Here is a 26,605-nt window from a genome sequence, read left to right on the forward strand (position 1 = left end):
CTCACCACAATGCATGATAGTCCATGAAAAATACATTCAGTTTTCACTTATATACTAGGATGACATTAAATGAGTTGTGGATGTTGGTTTTTGAAATGAATAGAGCTAAGTTGCACTACATGACATAACCAACAGACAAGGGTGGTGACATTACTTAAAAATACAGACCTTTTTTTCCTGATCTCATACACCTTTAATTTGATTTGAGATCGAAAATAATATTTTATGAAAGTTTTGTTTCAAGAAAAATTGCATCCTTTCTAAGTAAAGAAAAAATGTACGACTCACTGCCCATGTAAGAATGTTCGGAGAATTCCCCAGTAATTAATGTCAAAAACACATTGTTCCATTTATGCTACAATTAAAGAAGTTCTGATGAGTAACACAAACCAGATGGTACCGGAAACCCAACTACAACACTAAAATATGACATACGACCAAGCGGAAAATGTAACAATACATTAACAGAGAGAAGGGAACATGGATTTAATTTTAATCCAAAATGTGTACAAAATGTTACAGACTTTACCAAAAACTTTTAGCAAAATGGCAGCTAATATGACAATTATGCAAAATAATTAGTTTGTATTTGATTCTTCTCTATACCCTATTCCCTTATACTGTACAAAAATTATATGAAAAAGATCACTTTTATGCTTTTATACACTTATTATTCCCTTTTCATTTAAAATTTCAAGAACCACTGATCTTATCAATACAACCAATAAGTACGGCTCAAAGCGGATTAAAAAGTATTGCAATGCATATTAGATATTTTTCGGTTTCACAATGTACATTGGTTAGTAAATTATTGTACTGAGAAGTAAATGATTTGTAGATATTGAGATAACGTATATACCCCATGTAACATTTCTAGAGCTCTGGAATATTGGAGAATTGACACATAATACAGATTATTTGGATAATTTCAGTTCCAAATTCAAAATCTAATCTCAGGCTTCTGTGGTGTCTTATTTAGAGGAGACGAGACAGAAGAACATTTCTCAGACACAGCTAATGACATAATAAAAAGAGATGGTTTGCACAGTATCGGATTAGGGTCATTAATTTGAGCATTCAATGAATTAGGCACATTGCCCTGGCCTGGCTTTCTAGAAGTGAAAGCTTCCAGTAACTGCATCACAGGATAAGGAAAGTTCTATGCATATCTATAGTACAACAGCTCCACAAGGAACATCATCTTATGTTATCCTACCTGAGGGCAGCTGAGGAGAGAGGGGTAGATGATGAGCTCGAGAATATATGTTTTTTATAGTTTTATATAGTATTTTCATTTAAAAAGCTGTAAAGACTACTGACATGTGCATGAGAGTCCTGCCTCCCACATCCAAACAGAGAGAGCCTGTGAGTCCTGCCTCCCACATCCAAACAGAGAGAGCCTGTGAGTCCTGCCTCCCACATCCAAACAGAGAAAGCCTGAATCCTGCCTTACACATGCAAACAGAGAGAGCCTGTGAGTTCTACCTCCCACATCCAAACAGAGAGAGCCTGTGAGTTCTCCCTCCCACATCCAAACAGAGAAAGCCTGTGAGTCCTGCCTCACACATGCAAATAGAGAGCCTGTGAGTCCTACCTCCCAAATCTAAACAGAGAGAGCCTGTGAGTCCTGCCTCCCACATCCAAACAGAGAAAGCCTGCGAGTCCTGCCTCCCACATCCAAACAGAGAGAGCCTGCGAGTCCTGCCTCCCACATCCAAACAGAGAGAGCCTGTGAGTCCTGCCTCCCACATCCAGAGAGCCTGAGTCCTGTCTCCCACATCCAAACAGAGAGAGCCTGTGAGTCCTGCCTCCCACATCCAGAGAGCCTGTGAGTCCTGCCTCCCACATCCAAACAGAGAGCCTGTGAGTTCTGCCTCCCACATCCAAACAGAGAAATCCTGAGTCCTGCCTCCCACATCCAGAGAGAGCCTGTGAGTCCTGCCTCCCACATCCAAACAGAGAAAGCCTGTGAGTACTGCCTCCCACATCCAAACAGAGAAAGCCTGTGAGTCCTACTTTCCCCACTCACATATAGATAAAGCATGCAAGTCTTTTGTTCTCAACCTTACACAGTGACTTGCAGCTCTTCTATACAAGCTCATATAAGAAAAAAAAAATAATAACAAAAAACTATCAATCAGTATGTCAGTATGTGAGGGCGTGGAAAGCAGAACTCACAGGCTTTCTCTATAAGTTGGTGGAGGAAGGAGGACTCACAAGCTTTCTCTATGTGTGAGCAGGGGAAACAGGACTTACAGGCTTTCTTAAGTGTGAGCAGGGGAAACAGGACTCGCAGGCTTGTAAGCAGGACTCACAGGCTCTCTATAAGTGGGTGGGTCAAGCAAGATTCACAGGCTCTCTCTCTAAGTGGGCGGGACAAGCAGGACTAACAGGCTCTCTATAAGTGGACGGGGCAAGCAAGACTCACATGATCTGTATAAGTGAGTGGGTCAAGCAGGACTCACAGGTTTTCTCTAAGTGGGCAGGGCAAGCAGGACTCACAGGTTTTCTCTGTAAGTGGGCAGGGCAAGCAGGACTCACAGGTTTTCTCTGTAAGTGGGCAGGGCAAGCAGGACTCACAGGCTTTCTCTATAAGTGGGCAGGGCAAGCAGGACTCACAGGCTTTCTCTATAAGTGGGCGTGGCAAGCAGGACTTGCAGGTTCTCTCTGTGTGGGAGAAGAAATTACAACTCACATGCTTTCTCTACAAGTCCTGGCAGAAGTTTAACAGGATTTTATATGAAAATATTGAATCAAGTCATAGAAACCAGTAGATCACCTAGCTCAGCACCTACCTCTCTATCCCATGTTGCCCTCAGACAGAGAATCAGAGTAATTTATATTAGTATAGTTACAACAATCAGAACAAAGACATAAAGCTGTTTTTTTTTTATGGCTCGGAAGATTCACAGCTTCAAGTAACACAAAGTAAATAACGTTTTTGGCAATGTTATTATGTACATGTGCTTATGCATAGCCTTTATATGGTTTATATTACTATAGAATATAATATACGATCTTTATTAAAGCCACTTTACTCTGAATAATCCAATGTACGACTGAGATATAACAAATAAAAATATATTATAGAAATGGTAATAAATGGAAAAAAAAGTCATCTCTCTCTAGTCATACACAATTTACCACAGATTGCAGAACAATACACAGTAAGAATTGCACGCTTCCTTTGTCCAGTCTATAGTATATCAGTTTTTTTCTCTATATGTCAGGCTACGCTCCCACGGAAGGTGTTAACTGCGGACGTCTAAGCAGAGATGACCCCAGGGGTATTTACCGCTGTGGATATCACTGAGGAAAAGGTGCGGGGAAGCAATGCAAAGGATGAAACTCGCACCCATATCCACAGTATAAACTGACATGCTGCAGATCTACAACCCACAGCGCGTGTCAATGTGGAGATTTTTCACTGCTTGTGTGGGACATTTTTTAAAATCTTAAGCACTATGCCGTCACTGTAAAACGCAGCGGATTTTCTGTAAGCAAATATTTAGCAGAAAATCCGCTGTATTTTCCCTGTGTGGGAACTTAGCCACAGAAATTTGCCTGTAGGATGGTCTCTGTAATAAGCCCTAGTCATATATATGGTATATGTATTCCCGCTATTGGCAATAAAGGACTGTTCTTAAGGAAGCTGAGGAGTGCTGCATTTTCCTTTTCTCATCTTCTAATACACACACATATATATGTATGTATGTATGTATGTATGTATGTATGTATGTATGTATGTATACACACATACATATATAAGTTATATATATATATATATATATACATATACACACACACACACACATACATATATAAGTGATAGATATATATATATCACTTATATATGTATGTGTATATATATATATATATATATATACACACACGTATATACATAACATAATAATATATGTGTCTGTATGTGTCTCTCTTGAATATGAATATATATATATATATATATATATATATATATATATATATATATATATAGACATACATAAATATATATATTTATTTATTATAGTGCATATGTCCCACAAACTAAAGCCGCCTGTCAAACATTGGTTTTTATTGCACAAAATAATTAAATGATCATTTCTGATTGGTCCTTGTGGTTTGAGGACAGTCCCGTAATCAGTATTTAGATACTAATGCCCCGAATACATCATACTCATAGCCCTTACTATAAGGGAGCAGATAAGCGGCAGCAGCCATGACACTTGTTTATTTGGCTCTAAGTGTAATTCACCACTTGCGTATTGCATAACACACACACATACATATATAAATATATACATACACACACACATATATATATATATATATATAAAAAAGTGTGTATATATATATGTACATAATATAATAATATATGTGTCTGTATGATAGGTGTCTGTATGTGTCTCTCGAATATGAATACATACATACATATAGAAATATATATATTTATTATAGTCCATATACCTCACAAACTAAAGCCGCCTTTCAAACATCGGTTTTTATTGCGCAAAATAATTGAATGATCATTTCTGATTGGTCCTTGTGGCTTGGGGACAGTCATGTAATCAGTATATAAATACTAATGCCCCGAATACATCATACTCATAGCCCTTACTATAAAAGAGCAGATAAGCGGCAGCAGCCATGACACTTGTTTATTTGGCTCTAACTATAATTCACCACTTACAGTGGGTACGGAAAGTATTCAGACCCCTTTACATTTTTCACACTTTGTTTCATTGCCGCCATTTGGTAAATTCTAAAAAGTTCATTTTTTTCTCATTAAAGTACACTCTGCATCCCATCTTGACTGAAAAAAACTAGAAATGTAGAAATTTTTGCAAATTTATTAAAAAAGAAAAACTGAAATATCCCATGGTCATAAGTATTCAGACCCTTCGCTCAGACACTCATATTTAAGTCACATGCTGTCCATTTCCTTGTGATCCTCCTTGAGATGGTTCTTCTCCTTCATTGGAGTCCAGCTGTGTTTAATTAAACTGATAGGACTTGATTTGGAAATGCACACACCTGTTTATATAAGACCTCACAGCTCACAGTGCATGTCAGACCAAATGAGAATCATGAGCTCAAAGGAACTGCCCAAGGAGCTCAGAATTGTGGCAAGGCACAGATCTGGCCAAGGTTACAAAAGAATTTCTGCATTACTCAAGGTTCCTAAGAGCACAGTGGCCTCAATAATCCTTAAATGGAAGAAGTTTGGGACCACCAGAAGTCTTCCTAGACCTGGCCATCCAGCCAAACTGAGCAATTGTGGGAGAAGAGCCTTGGTGAGAGAGGTAAAGAAGAACCCCAAGATCACTGTGGCTGAACTCCAGAGATGCAGTAGGGAGATGGGAGAAAGTTCCAAAAAGTCAACTATCACTGCAGCCCTCCACCAGTCGGGCCTTTATGGCAGAGTGGCCTGACGGAAGTCTCTCCTCAGTGCAAGACATATGAAAGTCGCACAGTTTGCTCAAAAACACATGAAGGACTCCCAGACTATGAGAAATAAGATTCTCTGGTCTGATAAGACGAAGATAGAACTTTTTGGTGATAATTCTAAGCGATATGTGTGGAGAAAACCAGGCACTGCTCATCACCTGCCCAATATAATCCCAACAGTGAAACATGGTGGTGGCAGCATCATGCTATGGGGGTGTTTTTGAGCTGCAGGGACAGGGCGACTGGTTGCAATTGAAGGAAACATGAATGCGGCCAAGTACAGAGATATCCTGGATGAAAACCTCTTCCAGAGTGCTCTGGACCTCAGACTTGGCCAAAGGTTCACGTTCCAACAAGTCAATGACCCTAAGCACACAGCTAAAATAACAAAGGAGTGGCTTCAGAACAACTCTGTGACCATTCTTGACAGGCCCAGCCAGAGCCTTGACCTAAACCCAATTGAGCATCTCTGGAGAGACCTGAAAATGGCTGTCCACCAACGTTCACCATCCAAAGTGACAGAACTGGAGAGGATCTGCAAGGAAGAATGGCAGAGGATCCCCAGGGGTGAAAAACTTGTTGCATCATTCCCAAGACAACTCATGGCTGTACTAGCTCAAAAGGGTGCTTCTACTCAATACTGAGCAAAGGGTCTGAATACTTATGACCATGTGGTATTTCAGTTTTTCTTTTTTAATAAATTTGCAAAAATTTCTACATTTCTGTTTTTTTCAGTCAAGATGGGGTGCAGAGTGTACTTTAATGAGAAAAAAAAAAGAACTTTTTAGAATTTACCAAATGGCTGCAATGAAACAAAGAGTGAAAAATTTATAGGGGTCTGAATACTTTCCGTACCCACTGTACATATCTAGAATGACCAGATTACTAGAATAAAAGCTTTACATGTAGCTAGAACATTCGTTTATGATATTCACAGAATTTATGTTATCCCTTTATTGCTTATAAAAGTGAGCCATACAACAAGCCCCCCTCCACATATATTGGGGTCTTCTATCACAATTTCCCCCAGAAACACTGGAGGAAAACCGATGTTAAAACTGGACCTATGAAATAGTAATTTACTTTTTGGTGCTTCTTTGCGGCATTAATACCCATGATATCTGCAATAATTGATGCTGTAATGTCGGCGTTGGAGAAGCATATTAACCTGAAGAAGCTAAATTTCCAGGGAATGTGTCATCAGAAAATGATCTATTGTTTAAATCGGGTTTTTGTGTTCCATGTTTTTTTTTTTTTTACATTTCTATTCTTTCATATCACAATCTGTATAACACATTTAGAAAGTTTTCAGTTATCACACTGTCAACTGGGACTATTTTACAGTAATACACTTTCTGCTCTTTACAGAATAGTTTTCAGCAGACTCATTATCATCACAGGCAGGGTGACAACATCAGGTAACACTTCTATAGACAGATGAGAACACCGAATCCACCATTCACATTAGGTAACGTCACAGCTCCTTCTCCCTTCACAATGATCCTTGAACGCGCTCATTAGATGCTTCAATACAAAAGATAGGGTCAGGGTTTGTTCATTGTTGCTAAAGTACATGAGGATAGACTGAAATAGGAGGTAAGAGTCTAGAACAGCCCCAGTGACCAGTGTGAAAATTGTAAGATTTCTAATTTTTTTTTGTATATACAGACAGATAATGACACATTTCCTTTAATGATTAAATAACACAGTAAATCCATGTCTGCTGGGTGCACAAATTTTGCAATTACCATCCAGCTGACTGTAAAACAATAAAAAAGAAATCTTTGTAATTTCTGACCTAAGCAGTGAAGGTGGTAACAGCCCTCAGAGTAAAATAAAAAATCCTTGAAAAAAAAACCAAAAACAATAATAATCACTAAACCAAAAACTATAGCAAAAACACACAAAATTATATGGCAGCACCTGAGCCAAAAATACAAAAATGTCAAACCCTACAATAAAATGGAACATAAAGCAAACACTGTCTTAAAAAATGCAGAATCCTGACGTACTTCATCTATTGTACAGATTATACTGTGTAGGCATTGGGGCCAATTCAGTGAAACGTTTACTCCACAAAAGTGGCTTGAAAGCCACAAAACTGTGCATTGCAGAGCTACAAAAACATGTTCCGGCTTTTGAAATTTTCACGCCACTTTGGATCACCACCGCCGAAATGGGCGGAGCTAGAAAGCAGCAGGGGCATGGCCACGCCCACCGGTCCGATGCATCAAAAGTGCCGGCGTTTTGAACGGCAGAAGTGCTACTGCAGTCCCTGACTGGAGTAGCATTTCTGGCACGGCGCATGCCAAATTCATGAAGTGACGTGTGCATCTTCTACTCCATCAAGACTGTTGAAGTGCGCTACGCCAGTCTTGATGAATCGGCCACATTGTGTGTAAAGCTGCCTATACATATTTTATAAGTGTCTTTCAGAACTGCCAACAATCTGCTATCTATGGGAAGTGACAGACCCCAATCTGAGGTTCAAGATTGGGTGGGGGAAACTGTGTATAAGGTGGATTTTCCTTTGACTGTTGTCACCAAGACAGGAGGCACTGGACCTGTAAGGTATCCACCCATCTTCCCCTACCATCTTACTGTTGCCAATTAGGTCTACAGTCAAACTAAATGTATAGTGCTTAATTCAAGTGGACATGTTAGATCAGACAAAAGTACAGAAAAATACAAAAAGTTACTTACACGATTGTTATAGTTAAAGGGAAACTTGTCACATCGAACACAAAGTCCAATCCGCTGGCAGAATGTTATCGGGCAGGCCGAGCCAACTGACTGATATATAGTTTTGTAGGAAAAATGAAACTAGTACTTTATTCATTTCAATAAGTGCACTTTTTAAGCTTAAGAGTCCAGTGGGAAGTCCTATTCAGTGATCGACTGCTGTCACTGTGTGTAAGACCGCCCACTGGACTCTTAAAAAAATAAAAAGAGCAAAAATTTCAATCAATTAATTTTAAGGTTCAATTGAATCTCCCGCTTCTTAACCTATACATCAATCTGCTCGGGTCCTTCTGCCCTATAACACCATGCTCGTGGATTGATCAGCATTTTCAGGGTGACTTAAAATAAGTCAAGGCAAGAGGGCACGTTTTGAGGAAGACGTCTGAAGCTAAATAAATAGAAGTTCTAGTGTAACAAAATCTGCATCTATTAAACAACCCTAATTGAAGAGCAAACAATAACTCTACTTCACCGCAAGCCATTACCTCTGCTTTGCTCTGTTTTACACACTATGGCTGAATATTGTTTGCTTTTTTTAGTTAGTGTTGGAGCACATCTACATATAGCCCTGTTCAAAAAAGATAAAAAAAAACGTTTTAAGAGTAAAAAAAAAAAATGTAATTGTAAGACACTGAATTGTAAGACAAGCACATTGTGACTCTCACAACAGAATGAGCAATGGTCTACATGTTCCTGCACATGCTAGAAGAACACATATCTAAAAATCCTTTGTGTCCGGCACAATATGCTTTAGGGAAAAAAGTAAAAATCAGAAAAGAAAACGTAAAAAACACACGGATGTTCTGCCACATCTGGATTAAGGGCATGTAACAGATAAGTCACAATGTCAGATCATATATTTAGACTACGTATCCTCCACTTGAGCAGCACACGGGGGCCAGTAAAGTCCAGAGGTAGACCGCCACACACCCCCAGCAGGACACCATCTTGATCCAGAATGGGGACCAGCTTCCAACAAATAACTTTTCTATGTCAGCGTGGTTGTAACTGTTGAGAAAAAAAAGAAATATAAAGTGAAAAAACTTTGGGTCAAAATGTCAGTAGAGAGAACTCTTGGAAAATGGTAGCACAAATCATCAAGTCATGAAAACTGAATGACTGAAACTGGAGAGAGTGTCCGGCTACTCACTGGAACCAGTTGGTGATGGTCATCATCATGTAGAAAGTACCAAGAAAGAAGATAAAGTGGAAGCCGGCGTAGCTGTACGTGGTCTTTAACTCCTCATCGTACGCCACCATCTGTCCGCCCTTTGCTTCAACTCTTTGCTCTTGATCTGTTCAGTGCAATAAAAAAAAGTTACTAGAAAGTTAAAAACAAAGAATTTTAGCGGCACAATGATGAGCGCTTTTACGGAGCCCCTGAAGGATTGGGGGTCAGACCAGGAATAGGGTAGTATACCTAAAACCTTGCATTCATACTAATGACATAAACTATAAAATGTTTTTACCGTCATGACTGTTTCCGCAGCAAAAACAGCAACGCGCCACCTGCAAACATACAAATGTAGAATATCAGATTGTCTGTGTCCATGCAACACCATGAGGCATCCTGTGCGTTTCCTTCCACGAGTGTCTTTTTACATGCTGGATGTTGTAACCTGTCATTCATGGTGATTACTTGTTTGGTTATAAGAATTCATGCACATGGCAGAGTCATGTACAAGTCATTATATATAAGAAAAAAAGTCATTAAATAATATCACTGGCAAATATAACAACATTCTGATGATATATATGTATGCTACTTGCAACTCCCTCGAACTTATCCAAAATGCTTTTCGTATAATCATAGTGTCGTTCTAGAATGGAATCTATGATAAAGTGTTCCTTGGTTGTCTCTAGGTAAAGGAGGCAACTGTTGAAAGTCAGTAAATGGTTTACAGGTTATTTGTACTAATTTTCTTGCGTTGAACAATGATTTGAAAGGAGACTACCTAGTGGCAGATAGACAGAAATTTGCCTTAAAGGGTTTGTCTGATCTTCATACTTCAGAAGCGCACAGCTCCCTGCCTGCTGGCTTCCTGATGATTGAGAACTCTGACCACCAGCATGGTTAATCTCGAACTGAACATTCTCCAATGCTGCAAAAAGAGACAGCTTTGGAGCATCAGAAGAGCACAGGGGCACTGAAACTGGCCAAATTCAATAGACAAATTGCAAAGTTGCTCCTTTTAACAAGCACTTTGCCATTTTTCTCATTTAAGAAGATGAGCCAACCCCTTATAAGCTCATGCTCTTACTGCTTTTTTGGTGGAAATCTCACTTGGCCTTGTTTATTTCAATCTTTCTTCAAAATTTTTTCACTTCTAAATACAGTACAGACCAAAAGTTTGGACACACCTTCTCATTTAAAGATTTTTCTGTATTTTCATGACTTTGAAAATTGTACATTCACACTCAAAACTATGAATTAACACATGTGGAATTATATACTTAACAAAAAAGTGTGAAACAACTGAAAATATGTCTTATATTCTAGGTTCTTCAAAGTAGCCACCTTTTGCTTTGATGACTGCTTTGCACACTCTTGGCATTCTCTTGATGAGCTTCAAGAGGTAGTCACCGGAAATGGTTTTCACTTCACAGGTGTGCCCTGTCAGGTTTAATAAGTGAGATTTCTTGCCTTATAAATGGGGTTGGGACCATCAGTTGTGTTGTGCAGAAGTCAGGTGGATACACAGCTGATAGTCCTACTGAATAGACTGTTAGAATTTGTATTATGGCAAGAAAAAAGCAGCTAAGTAAAGAAAAAGGAGTGGCCATCATTACTTTAAGAAATGAAGGTCAGTCAGTGCGAAAAATTGGGCAAACTTTGAAAGTGTCCCCAAGTGCAGTTGCAAAAACTATCAAGCGCTACAACTGGCTCACATGAGGACTGCCCCAGGAAAGGAAGACCAAGAGTCATCTCTGCTTCTGAGGATAAGTTTATCCAAGTCACCAGCCTCAGAAATCGCAGGTTAACAGCAGCTCAGATTAGAGACCAGGTCAATGCCACACAGAGTTCTAGCAGCAGACACATCTCTACAACAACTGTTAAGAGGACACTTTGTGCAGCAGGCCTTCATGGTAAAATAGCTGCTAGGAAACCACTGCTAAGCACAGGCAACAAGCAGAAGAGACTTGTTTGGGCTAAAGTACACAAGGAATGGACATTAGACCAGTGGAAATCTGTGCTTTGGTCTGATGAGTCCAAATTTGAGATCTTTGGTTCCAACCACCATGTCTTTGTGCGACGCAGAAAAGGTGAACGGATGGACTCTACAAGCCTGGTTCCCACCGTGAAGCATGGAGGAGGAGGTGTGATGGTGTGGGGGTGCTTTGCTGGTGACACTGTTGGGGATTTATTCAAAATTGAAGGCATACTGAACCAGCATGGCTACCACAGCATCTTGCAGCGGCATGCTATTCCATCCGGTTTGCGTTTAGTTGGACCATCATTTATTTTTCAACAGGACAATGACCCCAAACACACCTCTAGGCTGTGTAAGGGCTATTTGACCAAGAAGGAGAGTGATGGGGTGCTACGCCAGATGACCTGGCCTCCACAGTCACCAGACCTTACCCCAATAGAGATGGTTTGGGGTGAGCTGGACCATAGAGTGAAGGCAAAAGGGCCAACAAGTGCTAAGCATCTCTGGGAACTCCTTCAAGATTGTTGGAAGACCATTTCCGGTGACTACCTCTTGAAGCTCATCAAGAAAATGCCAAGAGTGTGCAAAGCAGTCATCAAAGCAAAAGGTGGCTACTTTGAAGAACCTAGAATATGACATATTTTCAGTTGTTTCACACTTTTTTGTTAAGTATATAATTCCACATGTGTTAATTCATAGTTTTGATGCCTTCAGTGTGAATGTACAATTTTCATAATTATGAAAATACAGAAAAATCTTTAAATGAGAAGGTGTGTCCAAACTTTTGGTCTGTACTGTATACTGAGATTTCTTTTGACAGATTTTCTCCCCATACGGGGTACATGGGAGTCCCTGTTGCTCTGTGCTACAGAGCTACAATTTGGTGTGCACCTCCATGAGGGAACCTGTGTAGAGCATGCAATGGAATATGGCAAGACTTTTTTTTTTGACAGTTTGACATATAAAACAAACCCTTATGCCTCTGCAAAAAAATTGAGTTAATAAAAATATATAAAATAGTATGCCATAGAGGTCTAAAATCCTTTAATACCTCTACATACAACTAATGCCTCATTCATACATAAGTATTTTGCATCAGTTGTTGTATGCCAAAACCAGGAGTGGAACTTGCAGACAAAAACTATAATTGAAAAATTGATAAAAATACTGGTGTGTGAAGAAAGCCTCAATTTGGCAGAGTACGAGTCCTCATTCAGGTATTCACTGCAGAACATTGGCGCTCGGGCACAAATCTATATCACAGAGACACTCAGTTGTAAGATTTGTTGCACCACAGAATTGGGGTCTAAACCTTTAAAAAAAAACAAATTGACGTATTAAGTGGCTCATATAAAACTAGAGTCTTCTATGAGTGAGGTTGGGATTCTATGCCCCACTGGAGACGTGGATTTCCAAGAATGCAGATCACAGATCCACTATGGCGTCCGCACACTTGTCAGCTGAAGATGCTTTCATTATCAGGCTTAGTATAGAACAGGCATACAGTTTTCTAATGAACTTTCAAATAGTAAATGTCACGGGTGTGTCAGGTGTGACAGACAGTCGCTCTGGATCCGGCTGTAGAAGGTCACTGGGCTTGGCATCGCAGATGCCTTATTGAGCCTCTCATCTCTGTTGTATTTTTATATCCTTTTCCCTTCAGGACCCAGCAGCGACCTCCACCTTCTGCTGCTGATTGACACACCCTTGCTTGGTAGTTAAAAACTCTCAGTTTCTCCAGAGAGTCGCCGGGGTGATAGTTCTTTGTACCTCTGTGCAGACTTGGAGTACTGGCAGTCGGCTAGTCTCGTCTTTGGAGCCCTTGGAGGATAGTTGGCGTTATCTCTCTGGTGTCTGCTCAAGCTAAGTGTATCCCCTTTGTTTGTTTACCTTGTTGTCTTTAATTTGTAGTGGGGCCACTACCGTCCCCTCCCTATCTAGGGCCTAGCTCTCGGGACATTCAGGGCTTAGGTCCTGCTCAGAGGTAGGTGCGGCACCTATATAGGGATGATAGGGTAGGCAGGGTGACATTAGATCTGCCTAGGGGTCTCCACTCCCCCTTTCCCTAGTTGTTGGGCTCCTTCCCCCTCTTGCCATTGTTGTACACTTACACTTATTCCTTCCTTCACCTTGCGTGACATTAAATCAGCAATAGTAGTAGTACCAGGGAGCTGGTTACACTACATGAGAATACAGCCTGTATACCAGGTAAATATAGGGCAAACAAGCAGTAATGAGCGCTCAGAGGATTTCTCTGGAATTACGGAAACCATAAATAGAAAGACGTTCAGGAAACAGATGCTTAGAACAAAGAAATCATGTCCACAAAATAGAGAAGGAAATGTATTCTGGCCCAGATCTAAGCCATGAACAAAGCATTGAATCTGCACAGGTAATGGGAAAGACGATGATCCAGCTCCACAGACTCCAATAGTAAAAACAAATGTCTTTTATTTAGAATTTTTTTTAAAATATCCAGATGGCGATAATGTAACTCCAGCTGGTGGAAGAACAATATTAGAAGGGAAACACAGGGGCACCAAGTTTTGAGCGCAGACCACTCTTAAACTTAGTATGAATAACACTTATCCAGCGCTGATCACGGATCCCGGAGACACCCAGCTGGTTCATGGAAGTGAGCTGCTTTTTTTTACTTTTCTCTTTCCATTGAATCTGCACGCCTTAATATGTAAAGTATATGTGACCCTATGTATTTCTATAAAGCGCCACTGTCACATGTTTATTTCTGGCCACAGCAGGTGCCCCCGTGGCCTCACTATCCACAACGATTTATAGAAAATTTTAGGTCACCGTATTTAAAATTCATATATTTAAATGAGACCCCGTCCAGACAGAAAGAGCAAAGGCTTATTCATATGAAAGTATTTCTCATCCATGCGAGGTGTGTTTTATGGACCTATAGAATTTAATGTAAATGTCTGTTGTTATTTTCCATTTCCATGCTGTTCTGGTCCTTTTCGCTGATCAAACTCTGCCATACAAGTCTATGATGCCAGTGGGTACGCGTGTGTGAATGTGCCCTAAGGCTACATTTGTATTTGCAATAAATGGATCTGTGAAAGCGGGCGAGTACACATATGGCTTCTGTGTGCGTTAGTATTTTTGGCAATCTCATAGATATGAATAAAATCTGTCATGTGATCTGCCAAAATGAACCAGAACGATCACACGGGTCCATGATAAAATGGATGTGTGAATAGCCCTACTGAATTGTTTGATTTTCCAGGAGGAACAGCAATAAGAAATTTCAGCCACTAATTAAGGGGAATCTGTCATAAGGTTTATTCCACCTAATCTAAGAGCAGCATAATGTAGAGACAGAGATCCTGATTCCAGCGATCCGTCACTTACTGGGATGCTTGATGTAGTTTTGATAAAATCACTGTTTTAATCAGCAGGAGATTATCATTAGAGGACTAGTTGTATTGTGTCATGTAGTCCTCCGTATTCAGGAGCTCTGTATAACCCCGCTCCCACCAATGATTGACAGCTTTCTTCCTACGTACACATAAAGCTACCAATCAGTGGTGGGGGCAGGGTTATACAGAGCTAAACATTTCGAAAACTAGTAGATCTGCAGCAGAGAAAACAATGATTTTACCAAAACAGCAGCCCAATAAGTGATATATTGCTGGAATCAGGGCCTCTGCCCCTACATCATGCTTTTCTCAGTTGTGATAGCTAAAACCTGGTGACAGATTCCCTTTAACTACAACAACCAACAATTTACTAAATGCACTCAATATATCTCTATAAACCCCATGGATTACAACAGCAATAAACACAACAACCAAAACTAATTAAAATTGAAAGAGACAAACACAGTGTAACGGGTCTGGGAGGCGGAACCTCTGGGCTACTATACAAGGGAGCGGTCCTTGTAAGGGAGCGGGTGGCGACCAGGCAGGCAGTCACAGCAGGTGACCGGGACAGTCTCTGGGTGTACGGGCAGGAGGTCACGGCAAGTGATCAGGGCAGTCTCTGGAAGAACGGGCTGGAGGTCACGGCAAGTGACCGGGGCAGTCTCTGGAAGAACGGGCTGGAGGTCACGGCAAGTGACCGGGGCAGTCTCTAGGTAAAGGGTAGGTACGACCTGTGATGGCTGAACCTCCAGGTAGGCTAGCAAGGCAGATGGAGGATGTGTGCTCCCAGGTGAGCAAGCGAGAGTCTCTGGAATAGCAGGTGGTCACAGCACGTGACGGCGGAGCCTCCAGGTAGGCAAGCAGGCAGGTAGCGGAGAAGCGCTCCCAGGTGAGCGGGCAAGAGTCTGGAATAGCTGGTGGTCACAGCACGTGACAGCGGAGCCTCTGGGCTGGCAAGCAGGCAGGTAGCGGAGAAGCGCTCCCAGGTGAGCGGGCAAGAGTCTGGAATAGCTGGTGGTCACAGCACGTGACAGCGGAGCCTCCGGGCAGGCAAGCAGGCAGGTAGCGGAGAAGCGCTCCCAGGTGAGCGGGCAAGCTGGTTAATAGACAGACTGACCGGAGTTGTAAGGCAGACCGTCGGACCTCAGGCAAGCAGGCAGGTAGCTGATGTGCGCTCCCAGGTGAGCGGGCAAGTTGGTCCTTAGACAGACTGACCGGAGTTGTAAGGCAGACCGTCGGACCTCAGGCAGGCAGGCAGGTAACAGGAAATCAGGCAGGATTAGGACAGCAAGCTGGCAGGAATCTGGCAGGTAACTGGCAAGGGACCTGAGGGCTGAAGCAGAGTAGAACGGTGCAACAACATTGCTCGGGCACCTCCATTTTGGAGGAGGTGCCTTATATATGGTAAAGTCCTCCGGCCATTGGCCGGGGACTCCTTAGGACGGCGCGCGCGGCCCCTTTAAGAGGGAGGGAGGGCGCGCGCGCGCGCCCTAAGCACAGTGGCCGGGAAGGAGCGCGCGCTGCCAGCAGAGCGGGAGAGGGACGCCGGGCACGGAGCAGAGCGGTGAGGGGAACAGCGTCCCTGCCTAGCAGAGGGCAGGGACGCCGGCACTACAGTACCCCCCCCTTTAGGCCCCCCCTTTTTTAGGCCAGATAGAAATTTAGCTAGGATGAGAGGGGCATGGATGTTCTCCCGGGGCTCCCACGTTCTCTCCTCAGGACCAAACCCCTTCCAATCTACCAGAAAAAAGGTCTTTCCTCTTACCCTTTTGGTGGCAAGAATGTTCTCTACCTCAAACTCGTCCTCAGCAGAAACCGGAGCAGGAGGCGTACCTGTAGACTTGGAAAAAGAGTTAAGCACCACGGGTTTGAGGAGAGATACATGGAAGGAGTTAGGGATCCGTAAGTTGGCCAGGAGTTTCAATTTATAGGCCACCGGGTTGATCTGACTGATGACCTCCAGAGGACCGATGAACCGAGGTCCTAACTTGTAAGAAGGTATCTTGAGTCGAACATATTTAGATGAGAGCCAGACTTTATCTCCTGGACGAAATTGTGGAGGATCCAGGCGTTTTTTGTCAGCGTGTCTTTTCATACGCTCGGATGACAGAAGGAGTGCGGACCGGGTACTCTCCCATATGGAGGAAAATTTGCTAACGAGAGATTCCGCAGCCGGGTTGTCCACAGAGGTGGAGACAGGAAAAGGAATCCGAGGATGCTGACCAAAGACTACAAAAAACGGGGATTTGGAGGAGGATTCGCTCTCGTGATTATTATAAGAGAACTCGGCCCATGGTAGGAGATCCACCCAGTCAGAATGGTGGGCATTAACGAAGTGCCGGAGGTAACTGGTCAGGTTCTGATTGATCCGCTCCACTTGACCATTGGACTGTGGGTGGTAAGCGGAAGAGAAGTCCAGGGTGACGTCTAGTAGTTTACAAGTGGCTCTCCAGAAACGTGAGGTGAACTATACCCCACGATCCGACACGATGTGGAGGGGCAGGCCATGAAGACGGAAGATGTGGCGGATAAAGTCTTTAGCCAGCTCGGGTGCAGACGGAAGGCCTGGCAGGGGAATAAAGTGAGCCATCTTGGAAAAGCGGTCAGCGACCACCCAAATGACCGTACAACCGGCAGAGACGGGGAGATCAGTTATAAAGTCCATTGCTATATGCTGCCAGGGGGCAGCAGGTACAGGAAGCGGAAGGAGGCGTCCGGCTGGCAGATGTCTCGGGACTTTGTTGCGGGCGCAGGACACACAGGCAGAAACAAAGTCTATTATGTCCTTGTGCAGGGTAGGCCACCAATAGTGCCGGGCAATAAGCTGGAGGGTCTTTTTCTGACCGGCGTGGCCAGCTAGTTTAGACGAATGGCCCCAGTGTAGGATCTTCTCCCGATCAGGTACTGAAACAAACGTCTTACCGGGAGGGAGACGATTTAGACTCACGGGAGCCACCTGCATTACTCTGGCGGGATCGATGATATGTTTAGGTTCTTCCTCGAGATCGGACACCAGAAAGGATCGGGACAAGGCGTCTGCTTTGACGTTTTTGTCAGCCGGGCGAAAATGAAGAACAAAATCAAAGCGAGCAAAAAACAAGGACCACCGGGCTTGGCGCGGGTTAAGTCTCTGGGCATGCTGGAGGTAAGCCAAGTTCTTGTGGTCAGTGTAAATTATTACCGGATGAAGAGCCCCCTCGAGTAGGTAACGCCACTCCTCCAACGCCAGCTTGATGGCCAATAACTCTTGGTCTCCTATGGAATAGTTGCGCTCAGAAGAGGAGAAGAGTTTGGAGAAGAAGCCACAAGTTACCATTCTCCCGGAAGATGATTTTTGAGTAAGTACCGCTCCGGCTCCAGAGGAGGAGGCGTCAACTTCCAGGAAGAACTGCTTGTTGCCGTCCGGGCGATGCAGCACCGGGGCGGAAGAGAAGGCCTGTTTTAGGGAAAGAAAGGCCTCCTCTGCTTCGGGCGGCCACTCTTTGGGATTAGTACCCTTACGGGTGAGCGCGGAAATTGGGGCAGTCCGGGAAGAGAAGTGCGGGATGAAGAGGCGGTAATAGTTGGCGAAGCCCAGGAACCGTTGAATAGCCTTCAACCCCTCTGGTCGGGGCCATTTCTCGATGGCAGACAGTTTCTCAGGATCCATTTGTAGGCCGGTCTGAGAGATAATGTAGCCCAGAAACGGAAGCGAGGTCTGCTCAAAGAGGCACTTCTCATATTTAGCGTAGAGATGGTTCTGCCTGAGCCTGAGCAGGACCTGACGAACATCCCTCAGGTGAGTCTGGAGATCCGGAGAGAAGACCAAGATGTCGTCCAGGTACACCACTACGCAGGAGTAGAGAAGGTCCCGGAAGATGTCATTGACCAACTCTTGAAAGACGGCAGGAGCATTACAGAGGCCAAAGGGCATTACCAGATATTCATAGTGGCCGTCCCGGGTGTTGAATGCCGTCTTCCATTCATCCCCCTGACGGATACGAACCAGGTTGTACGCCCCATGGAGGTCCAATTTGGTGAAGATTCTAGCCCCCCTCAGACGATCAAATAACTCCGGAATGAGCGGAAGGGGGTACTTATTCTTCACCGTGATCTGGTTAAGGCCTCTATAGTCTATACAGGGACGGAGAGAGCCGTCCTTCTTTTTGACGAAAAAGAAGCCTGCTCCCGCCGGGGAGGTAGATTTCCGGATGAATCCCCTGGCCAGATTCTCCTCAATATATTCGGACATCGACCGGGTCTCAGCAGCGGATAATGGATAAATACGCCCACGGGGAGGAGAAGTACCAGGTAACAGGTCGATAGGGCAGTCGTATGGTCTATGAGGGGGTAGTGTCTCTGCCTCCTTTTTATTAAAGACATCAGCATAAGACCAATAAGGAATCGGAAGTCCAGGTAGATTAGCTGGGGTAGGAGAAGGACGGACGGGATGAACGGGAACCAGACAGGTCTTATGGCAGCCCTGTCCCCAGCGAAGGACTTCTCCGGTCTGCCAGTCAAGAACGGGTGCATGTTTCTGGAGCCAAGGTAGGCCTAGCAAGAGGGCGTGAGAGAGTCCAGGCAGAACATGGAAGGAGATACTTTCAGAATGCAGCATTCCCACCTGCAGAGTAATGGATTCGGTGATGAGTTGGATGGGGCGTGGTAAGAGCCCCCCATCCACGGCAGCAACAGACAAGGGTACAGCCAGAGGTTTGGTGGGGATGCGGTATTTCTCTACCAGGGACTGTGAAATAAGATTCCCGGCTGCTCCAGAGTCCAGTTGGGCTAGTTCGAAATAACGGTTCTCCCCGTAGACGATTGAAACTGACAACAGCAGGGATGGAGAGGATTTATTCTTGTCTAGGTGGACCTCTCTGAGCGAACCTAGACACAGGCGTTTCCCGACCTCTCCGGGCAGGCACGGATCCGGTGCTCCTTACTGCCACAGTAGAAGCAGGTCCCCTCGGCACGGCGTAAGTCCTGACGGGTCTTGACCATCTTGGTCTGGTCGACCTGCATAGGCTCAGGAGGGTGTACCTGGTTAGAGACAGAAGGAGTGACGGGTTTCTGAAAAGTAGGAGCTAGACGTGGTAACCTCCTCTCACGGGTGACCTCTCTGGCACGCTCCTGGAACCGTAGGTCAATCCGGGTGGCAAGAGTTATTAAGTCATCGAGAGTGGTAGGACAGACCCTCCCAGAAGACGGAAACCAGAGCGTCGTTATCCCAGGCCAGCTCCGAGGCAAGGGTACGGAACCGTATGGCATATTGGCCCACGGTGAGACTTTCCTGACGGAGGCGTAGCAACGATGATGCGGATGAGGTCTTCCGTCCGGGTTCGTCGAAGACTTTCCGGAAAGCCGTGAGAAAAGCAGGCAAGTTGGACACCAGGGGGTCTCCTCTCTCCCATAGAGGATTTAGCCAGGCCAGGGCCTCCCCGGTGAGATGGGACATGATGAATGCAATTTTGGCTCGGTCGGAGTTAAACTGGTGGGACAATAGTTCAAAGTGCAGGGTGCAATGATTTATGAAGCCCCGAGCCTGGGCTGAGTCGCCTCCGAAGCGAGGAGGTGCAGAAAGCCGAGGTCCGGGGTAGGATATCATGGTGTTAGTGGACAGCGGAGCTGCCGGATTGCGAGACATGGCACTGGCGGAGGTTGTTGGTGGAGCAGTCAGAGTGTCCAGGCGAGTATTGACATTCCGCAGGTGACCCAGGATGGACTCCTGTTGGGACCTCTGACGGGACAGTTCATGACACAGGTCCGAGAGCGAGGGAGCTTGGGTGCCACCGGGTTCCATGGCCCGAGCAAACTGTAACGGGTCTGGGAGGCGGAACCTCTGGGCTACTATACAAGGGAGCGGTCCTTGTAAGGGAGCGGGTGGCGACCAGGCAGGCAGTCACAGCAGGTGACCGGGACAGTCTCTGGGTGTACGGGCAGGAGGTCACGGCAAGTGATCAGGGCAGTCTCTGGAAGAACGGGCTGGAGGTCACGGCAAGTGACCGGGGCAGTCTCTGGAAGAACGGGCTGGAGGTCACGGCAAGTGACCGGGGCAGTCTCTAGGTAAAGGGTAGGTACGACCTGTGATGGCTGAACCTCCAGGTAGGCTAGCAAGGCAGATGGAGGATGTGTGCTCCCAGGTGAGCAAGCGAGAGTCTCTGGAATAGCAGGTGGTCACAGCACGTGACGGCGGAGCCTCCAGGTAGGCAAGCAGGCAGGTAGCGGAGAAGCGCTCCCAGGTGAGCGGGCAAGAGTCTGGAATAGCTGGTGGTCACAGCACGTGACAGCGGAGCCTCCGGGCTGGCAAGCAGGCAGGTAGCGGAGAAGCGCTCCCAGGTGAGCGGGCAAGAGTCTGGAATAGCTGGTGGTCACAGCACGTGACAGCGGAGCCTCCGGGCAGGCAAGCAGGCAGGTAGCGGAGAAGCGCTCCCAGGTGAGCGGGCAAGCTGGTCCATAGACAGACTGACCGGAGTTGTAAGGCAGACCGTCGGACCTCAGGCAAGCAGGCAGGTAGCTGATGTGCGCTCCCAGGTGAGCGGGCAAGTTGGTCCTTAGACAGACTGACCGGAGTTGTAAGGCAGACCGTCGGACCTCAGGCAGGCAGGCAGGTAACAGGAAATCAGGCAGGATTAGGACAGCAAGCTGGCAGGAATCTGACAGGTAACTGGCAGGTAACTGGCAAGGGACCTGAGGGCTGAAGCAGAGTAGAACGGTGCAACAACATTGCTCGGGCACCTCCATTTTGGAGGAGGTGCCTTATATATGGTAAAGTCCTCCGGCCATTGGCCGGGGACTCCTTAGGACGGCGCGCGCGGCCCCTTTAAGAGGGAGGGAGGGCGCGCGCGCGCGCCCTAAGCACAGTGGCCGGGAAGGAGCGCGCGCTGCCAGCAGAGCGGGAGAGGGACGCCGGGCACGGAGCACGTAGCAGAGCGGTGAGGGGAACAGCGTCCCTGCCTAGCAGAGGGCAGGGACGCCGGCACTACACACAGCTGCAGAAACAAGAAGACTATTGCCTCGTGTTCAAGTTTGGATCATGATAGTGAAACAAAAGCAAAAGAAAACCTTCAGCCGGAAGCAGCTTACTTCAAGAAAACCAGCTCTTAGCTCATATTTCTCACAAATACTTTTCAAGATATTCAGGGATGTTGCGCTCCCCATGTAATAATCAAGGACGTCTTGATACTGGTGGAATGTTTAAGAATTCCAAAGATCCCGAGGCACCAGAGAATGTATATAGGGATGAAAATTTTACTCCATCCTTAAAATCACATGGTGAAAATACTAAATTGAGGTAGGGGATGCAACATTTCGGCCACAGTAGGCCTTTATCGAGCCAGAAATACAAATGATAAAAATTCAGCCATGGTGAATGTTTAGATCACTAAATGGCGAGGGGATAATATGACACTAACTGCTACAAAATCCAATTAAATATTGTTTGTTCTTGGTTGCACATCTATTGTAACAAGTCTGTAAAACAATGTGTAATGCCCAGGACTACCGTGGTTCTACCGGACCCACAACTGTCTGGACCACCAGAGGACCCTATATTAATATAAAGAGCAACTGTGCTTTTGCAAAAAAACTTTTGGCGCTAAATGTTTTGATTGGTGGGGATTCGGGTGCTGAGACCCCCATGATTGCTAAAACCATGGGTCAGGCGCTGTCCTCATTAACTGAAGATGGGTTCATAGACCTTTTTATTAAGCCCATTATCACTTTCTGAGGAGCGTTATCTGGTTACGCTCAGTTTTAGTGATCAGAGGAGGTCTCTGTACCCAGACATAAATTGATCAAAACTTAACCAATATCTTATTCCAGAGAAATACAGGTTTTTCTTAATATGAAAATGAGCTGTTAAGATCTATTGGCCGGACATAGATCGCCCTAAGAATCTGCCTCCAGAGCTCATATTAAATGAAAGGGGGCGTTACCAGTGTGAGACGTGTAATGACTGACAGTCTGCTCTCCTGATCTACATGTTTCACACTGGTAACGCCCCCATCCATTTAAAATAATTTCTGGAGGCAAATTCTTAGGGAGATCTGTGTCCGGCCCATAGATCTTAACAGCTCATTTACATATTAAAAAAAATGGATTTCTCTGGAATACGACATCAGATCGCAGATATCAAGGTATCATTTTATTCAACTTTCTATGACTTGTATGCCTATATAGACGGCTTAGGAGGGTTGCTCATACGGACAGATTCCTTTTAACAAACCATATGGCACAACAGTCTAACCAACAACGCCAAATTCATGTATGTATGTTTTTGTAGGTCACTTTTCTAGTTGTAGATTTTCAGGCAGCAAATAACTGAAATTATAGTACAAATACCTGCAAGAGATGAGCAAATCGAACCCTGGTCTACCGGCCAGGTCAGTATTCTGTGGTTGCTGGACGGTATCCCTGCGCACCTCCCCCTACCGGCCGGCATTCCCAGCGCCTCCTTTGATAAGCTGGCCAGGTGAGACGTCATCGTTTTGGCATGACGCACACACGTAGTAGTACCCAGCTAGTGAATGTGTGTAGTAGGAGGCGGTTCGCAGGGCTCCTGTCCAGCGGCTATAATATACTGACCTGACCGCTGGACCTGGGTCATGCGAATTTCTTCATTCATCTGTAACATCCACCCAACAATATGGAAAACGAAGAAACGGACAACAGAAGTCAGAGTTTAGGATCAAATTGGTGAAAGGTTCGTACTGATAAAACATAAAATATATAGTAAATATGTGTGGATGGCCAAATAATAATACTAACACTATATATAACAGCTACTACTTGCCTTCGCTACGCCCTCCGCCTCCTATTCTGCAGAACATTTATGTATTGGGGAAAATATCTACATTGTATAAAAAAAAAATAAACTTAACAGTGTTGAAAACGAATGCAAAAAAGATGTTTGACTCATGACTGACTCCGATTGTGATGACACTTCTGGGATTTCCTAATTGATGGAAATTTGGGGGAATAACTATAGGAATGAAAGCAGATGTTTGCTTACTTCTTCTTCGGGGGGTCCGTATCTTCCCATGAGGGCATCACAGCTCGATCGCGTTGTCGATGTGAGACTGCAAGAAGACAAACATGTTTTATGCCGAGGACACAGTCGCATGACATTTTGTAGCATACATTGATATTTAACCCTGGTTACAATAAGGATGGAGGCACTCAGGACAGATTTGTTGCAATTTCTATAACTATCCCATTAATTTGAATGGAGCTTGCAAAAAGCCATGTGCTTGCCACCAAAATAGCCCCGATCAGGTGACTAAAACAGATTGTGTAAAGCAGAAATTAATGCAACAAACCTGCAGTGTGAACATACCATAAGAATTATGGCTGTTGTATGAAAACTATAGCTCATTTATAGAAATTGTGTTCACCATTGAATAACATTAATTGGTCATTCTCTTCTTCCATCTTCAGGAGTGCACGGCTCCCCCGGCTTCCCGCTTGCCAGGGGATGGTTCACTCCTGACAATTTGGACAGCGTCATGGCTGCATTGCTGGTCCAAACTATTCTTTCTCAGATGCTGCAAAGCACGGGCAGCTTTGCCTTTGTAACATCACAGGAGGGCAGTGATCCGGCCGGCATTGGAGCAACACTGACAAGCTCTATAGCAAAGAGCTAGCAAGTGTGTGCTTCTTGTCCAGGAAATCAACCACCGACAGTAGACTGCAATGGTGGCCGGTAACGAGCTGTAAACTACAGAATTAAATATTCTCCCCATTTGGGAGGAGGAGACGACTTTGGAATATTGCTCATTTCAGAAGCTGAAACAATCCCTTTAAACTCTAGGCTCGTCCCTTTTGAGCTCTCTGGGATCTGTAGAGGAAAATGGAAATCGCTCTGCATGATACAAAATGCTATTATTGGAGGTTTCGATGTCACCGACCTTGAGACTTCGAGTTTTTGCACATAATGGCACTTACATTATTCCAGTGGAAAAATATCACTTACCAAGAGTATAATATGCAGCCAAGCAGAATGACGGCACCCAGCAAGGACACCCAGCGCTCATCCGGGCTTATTCCATTAGTGAAGCTGGGCACACAGACTGTGGTGTTCTTTCCGGTATCATCCAGAACTATACAGAACAGACAAAACAGAATGGACAAGATTAAAAGGCAGATGTAAGGAAAAGCACAAAGAGCTGTATTATGTGTAATCTACCAGCAGGTTTTCACTATGAAATCTAAGAGCAGCATGATGTAGGGGCAGAGAGCCTGATTCCAGTGATTTATCACTTACTGGGCTGCTTTATGCAGTTTTGATAACATCCCTGTTTCTCTGCTGTAGATGTAGCAGTGCTATGAATGCAGAGCTCTGTATAACCCCGACAACACACCCGATTATCTGCTTCCTGTGTACACTGCACATTTGGTGGCATTTTCTTCATGCGATGCTCCTCTCTATACAGATATTTCATGTGCATATATGGTTTTATGATGGTTTTTAAATATTCTTGTTTATCTGACGTGTCAGACTGCTGTAGTCACAACCTGGATGGGCCCCTGGGAGGAGGAAGAGGAGGAGCCCACTCATTATGGAATATATGTAAAGCATTGCTGTGCTATCTGTGCATCATAGTTGCATTTTTTTGGCTTTAAAAAAGGTCAGATATGGTGGAAAGGTTGCCTTGTCTTCTTGCGGTGACCAGTTTTTAACATTATGGAATAAAAATGTAACTTTCTATAAGGATTTGCTTTTTGGTGCCTTGGTTTCCCTGGACTGCTGAATTATCCGGGACCGAATGGAGAGGCCCTGCCGAGTGAAGCACATAATAGGCCGATGGTGCATGTGAATTATTTATAGGACAACACTGTTGTCAATGGTATTGCAGCTCAACCCCATTGAAATGAATAACCCCATTTACTTTAGGTCATAGCTGTGCACAAGCTACCAAAAGCTACAATGGCCGACATTCTCTTAGGAAACCAAGTAGCACCTCTATGAACTATTTTTTTTACATTGCAGAAGTGCTGTAGATTATACAGTCCATAGCATTTCTGCAATGTAAAAAAAAAAAAGGTTCAAAAGCTGCAGTGACAACCGTGACCAGGCGCAGACCATGAACTGTAGGAGCCTACAACTCCCAGCAAGTCCTGAAAGCAGCACGGTGTGAGTTGTAGTCCCACCCCTGCTGTGGCGAGCCACTACTGGTCCCATACTTCTTTTTCCAGACATATGTTTATTCTCTATACTTCAGTGACCAGATGTGAGACATGGCCTCCAGTGATTTATAAGCAGCTGCATCTTCCTGTGCTACAATACTGGATTCCTGTCTCACCATACTATGTATATTATATATACACTATATGGACAAAAGTGTTGAGACACTACACGTTACACCTACAGGACCTTCCATTCTACGTCCACAGGCATTATTAAGGAGTATCCCCCCATCCTTGGCATCTATACCAGCTCCCTTTCTTCTGGGAAGGTTTTCACAAGATTTTGGAGGTGTCTGTAGGAATATTTGCCCATTAATCCAGAAGAGCATTTGTGAGGTCAGACACTGATGTTGGACGAGAGGGTAGAGATCATAATCTCTATTCTAGTTCATCCCAAAGGTGTTGGATGGGGTTGAGGTCTGGGCTCTGTGCGGTCGGACATGTTCTTCCACACTAAACTCTTACAACCATGTATGTATGCACTTTGCTTTGTGCACTATGCATAGATATGGGGAATAGAAAAGGGTCTTCCCCAAAATGTTCCCACAAAATAGGAAGCTCCAATTATCCATGATGTCCTGGTAGCTGAATATCAAGATTTCTCTTCACTGGAACTAAGGGGCCTCGACCTAACTCAGGGGAAGTGTTCTCTTGTCAGAATTACTTTTGTCCTTCTACAGTTTGACCACTTGTGGCTGCTATTGTTCACCTTAACAA

General features: G+C 44.5%; 1 protein-coding gene and 1 long non-coding RNA gene across 2 annotated transcripts in view; both read right to left on the minus strand.

Annotated features, from left to right (window-relative positions):
• Positions 1–471: 471 nt before the first annotated feature.
• On the minus strand, positions 472–6,135 carry LOC141266754 (uncharacterized). The gene is made up of 2 exons (XR_012320784.1): positions 2,017–6,135; positions 472–1,979 (listed from the first exon to the last, which is right to left on the minus strand). It is a non-coding gene; the product is annotated as an uncharacterized lncRNA (long non-coding RNA).
• Positions 6,136–6,239: 104 nt separating this feature from the next.
• SERINC5 (serine incorporator 5) overlaps positions 6,240–26,605 on the minus strand; it is an 81,937-nt gene continuing 61,571 nt past the window's right edge. The window contains exons 8-12 of the mRNA XM_073680195.1: positions 24,675–24,801; positions 23,715–23,781; positions 9,660–9,699; positions 9,341–9,485; positions 6,240–9,198 (exon numbers count right to left, since the gene is read on the minus strand). Of these exons, the coding sequence (XP_073536296.1) occupies positions 9,051–9,198; positions 9,341–9,485; positions 9,660–9,699; positions 23,715–23,781; positions 24,675–24,801 (527 nt within the window). The 3' untranslated portion in view covers positions 6,240–9,050. The remainder of the gene's footprint in view (positions 9,199–9,340; positions 9,486–9,659; positions 9,700–23,714; positions 23,782–24,674; positions 24,802–26,605) is intronic.

The sequence above is a fragment of the Phyllobates terribilis genome, unplaced genomic scaffold (assembly GCF_046119375.1).
Source record: "Phyllobates terribilis strain yellow unplaced genomic scaffold, ASM4611937v1 Scaffold_1__5_contigs__length_1240528914, whole genome shotgun sequence".
NCBI lineage: Eukaryota > Metazoa > Chordata > Amphibia > Anura > Dendrobatidae > Phyllobates > Phyllobates terribilis.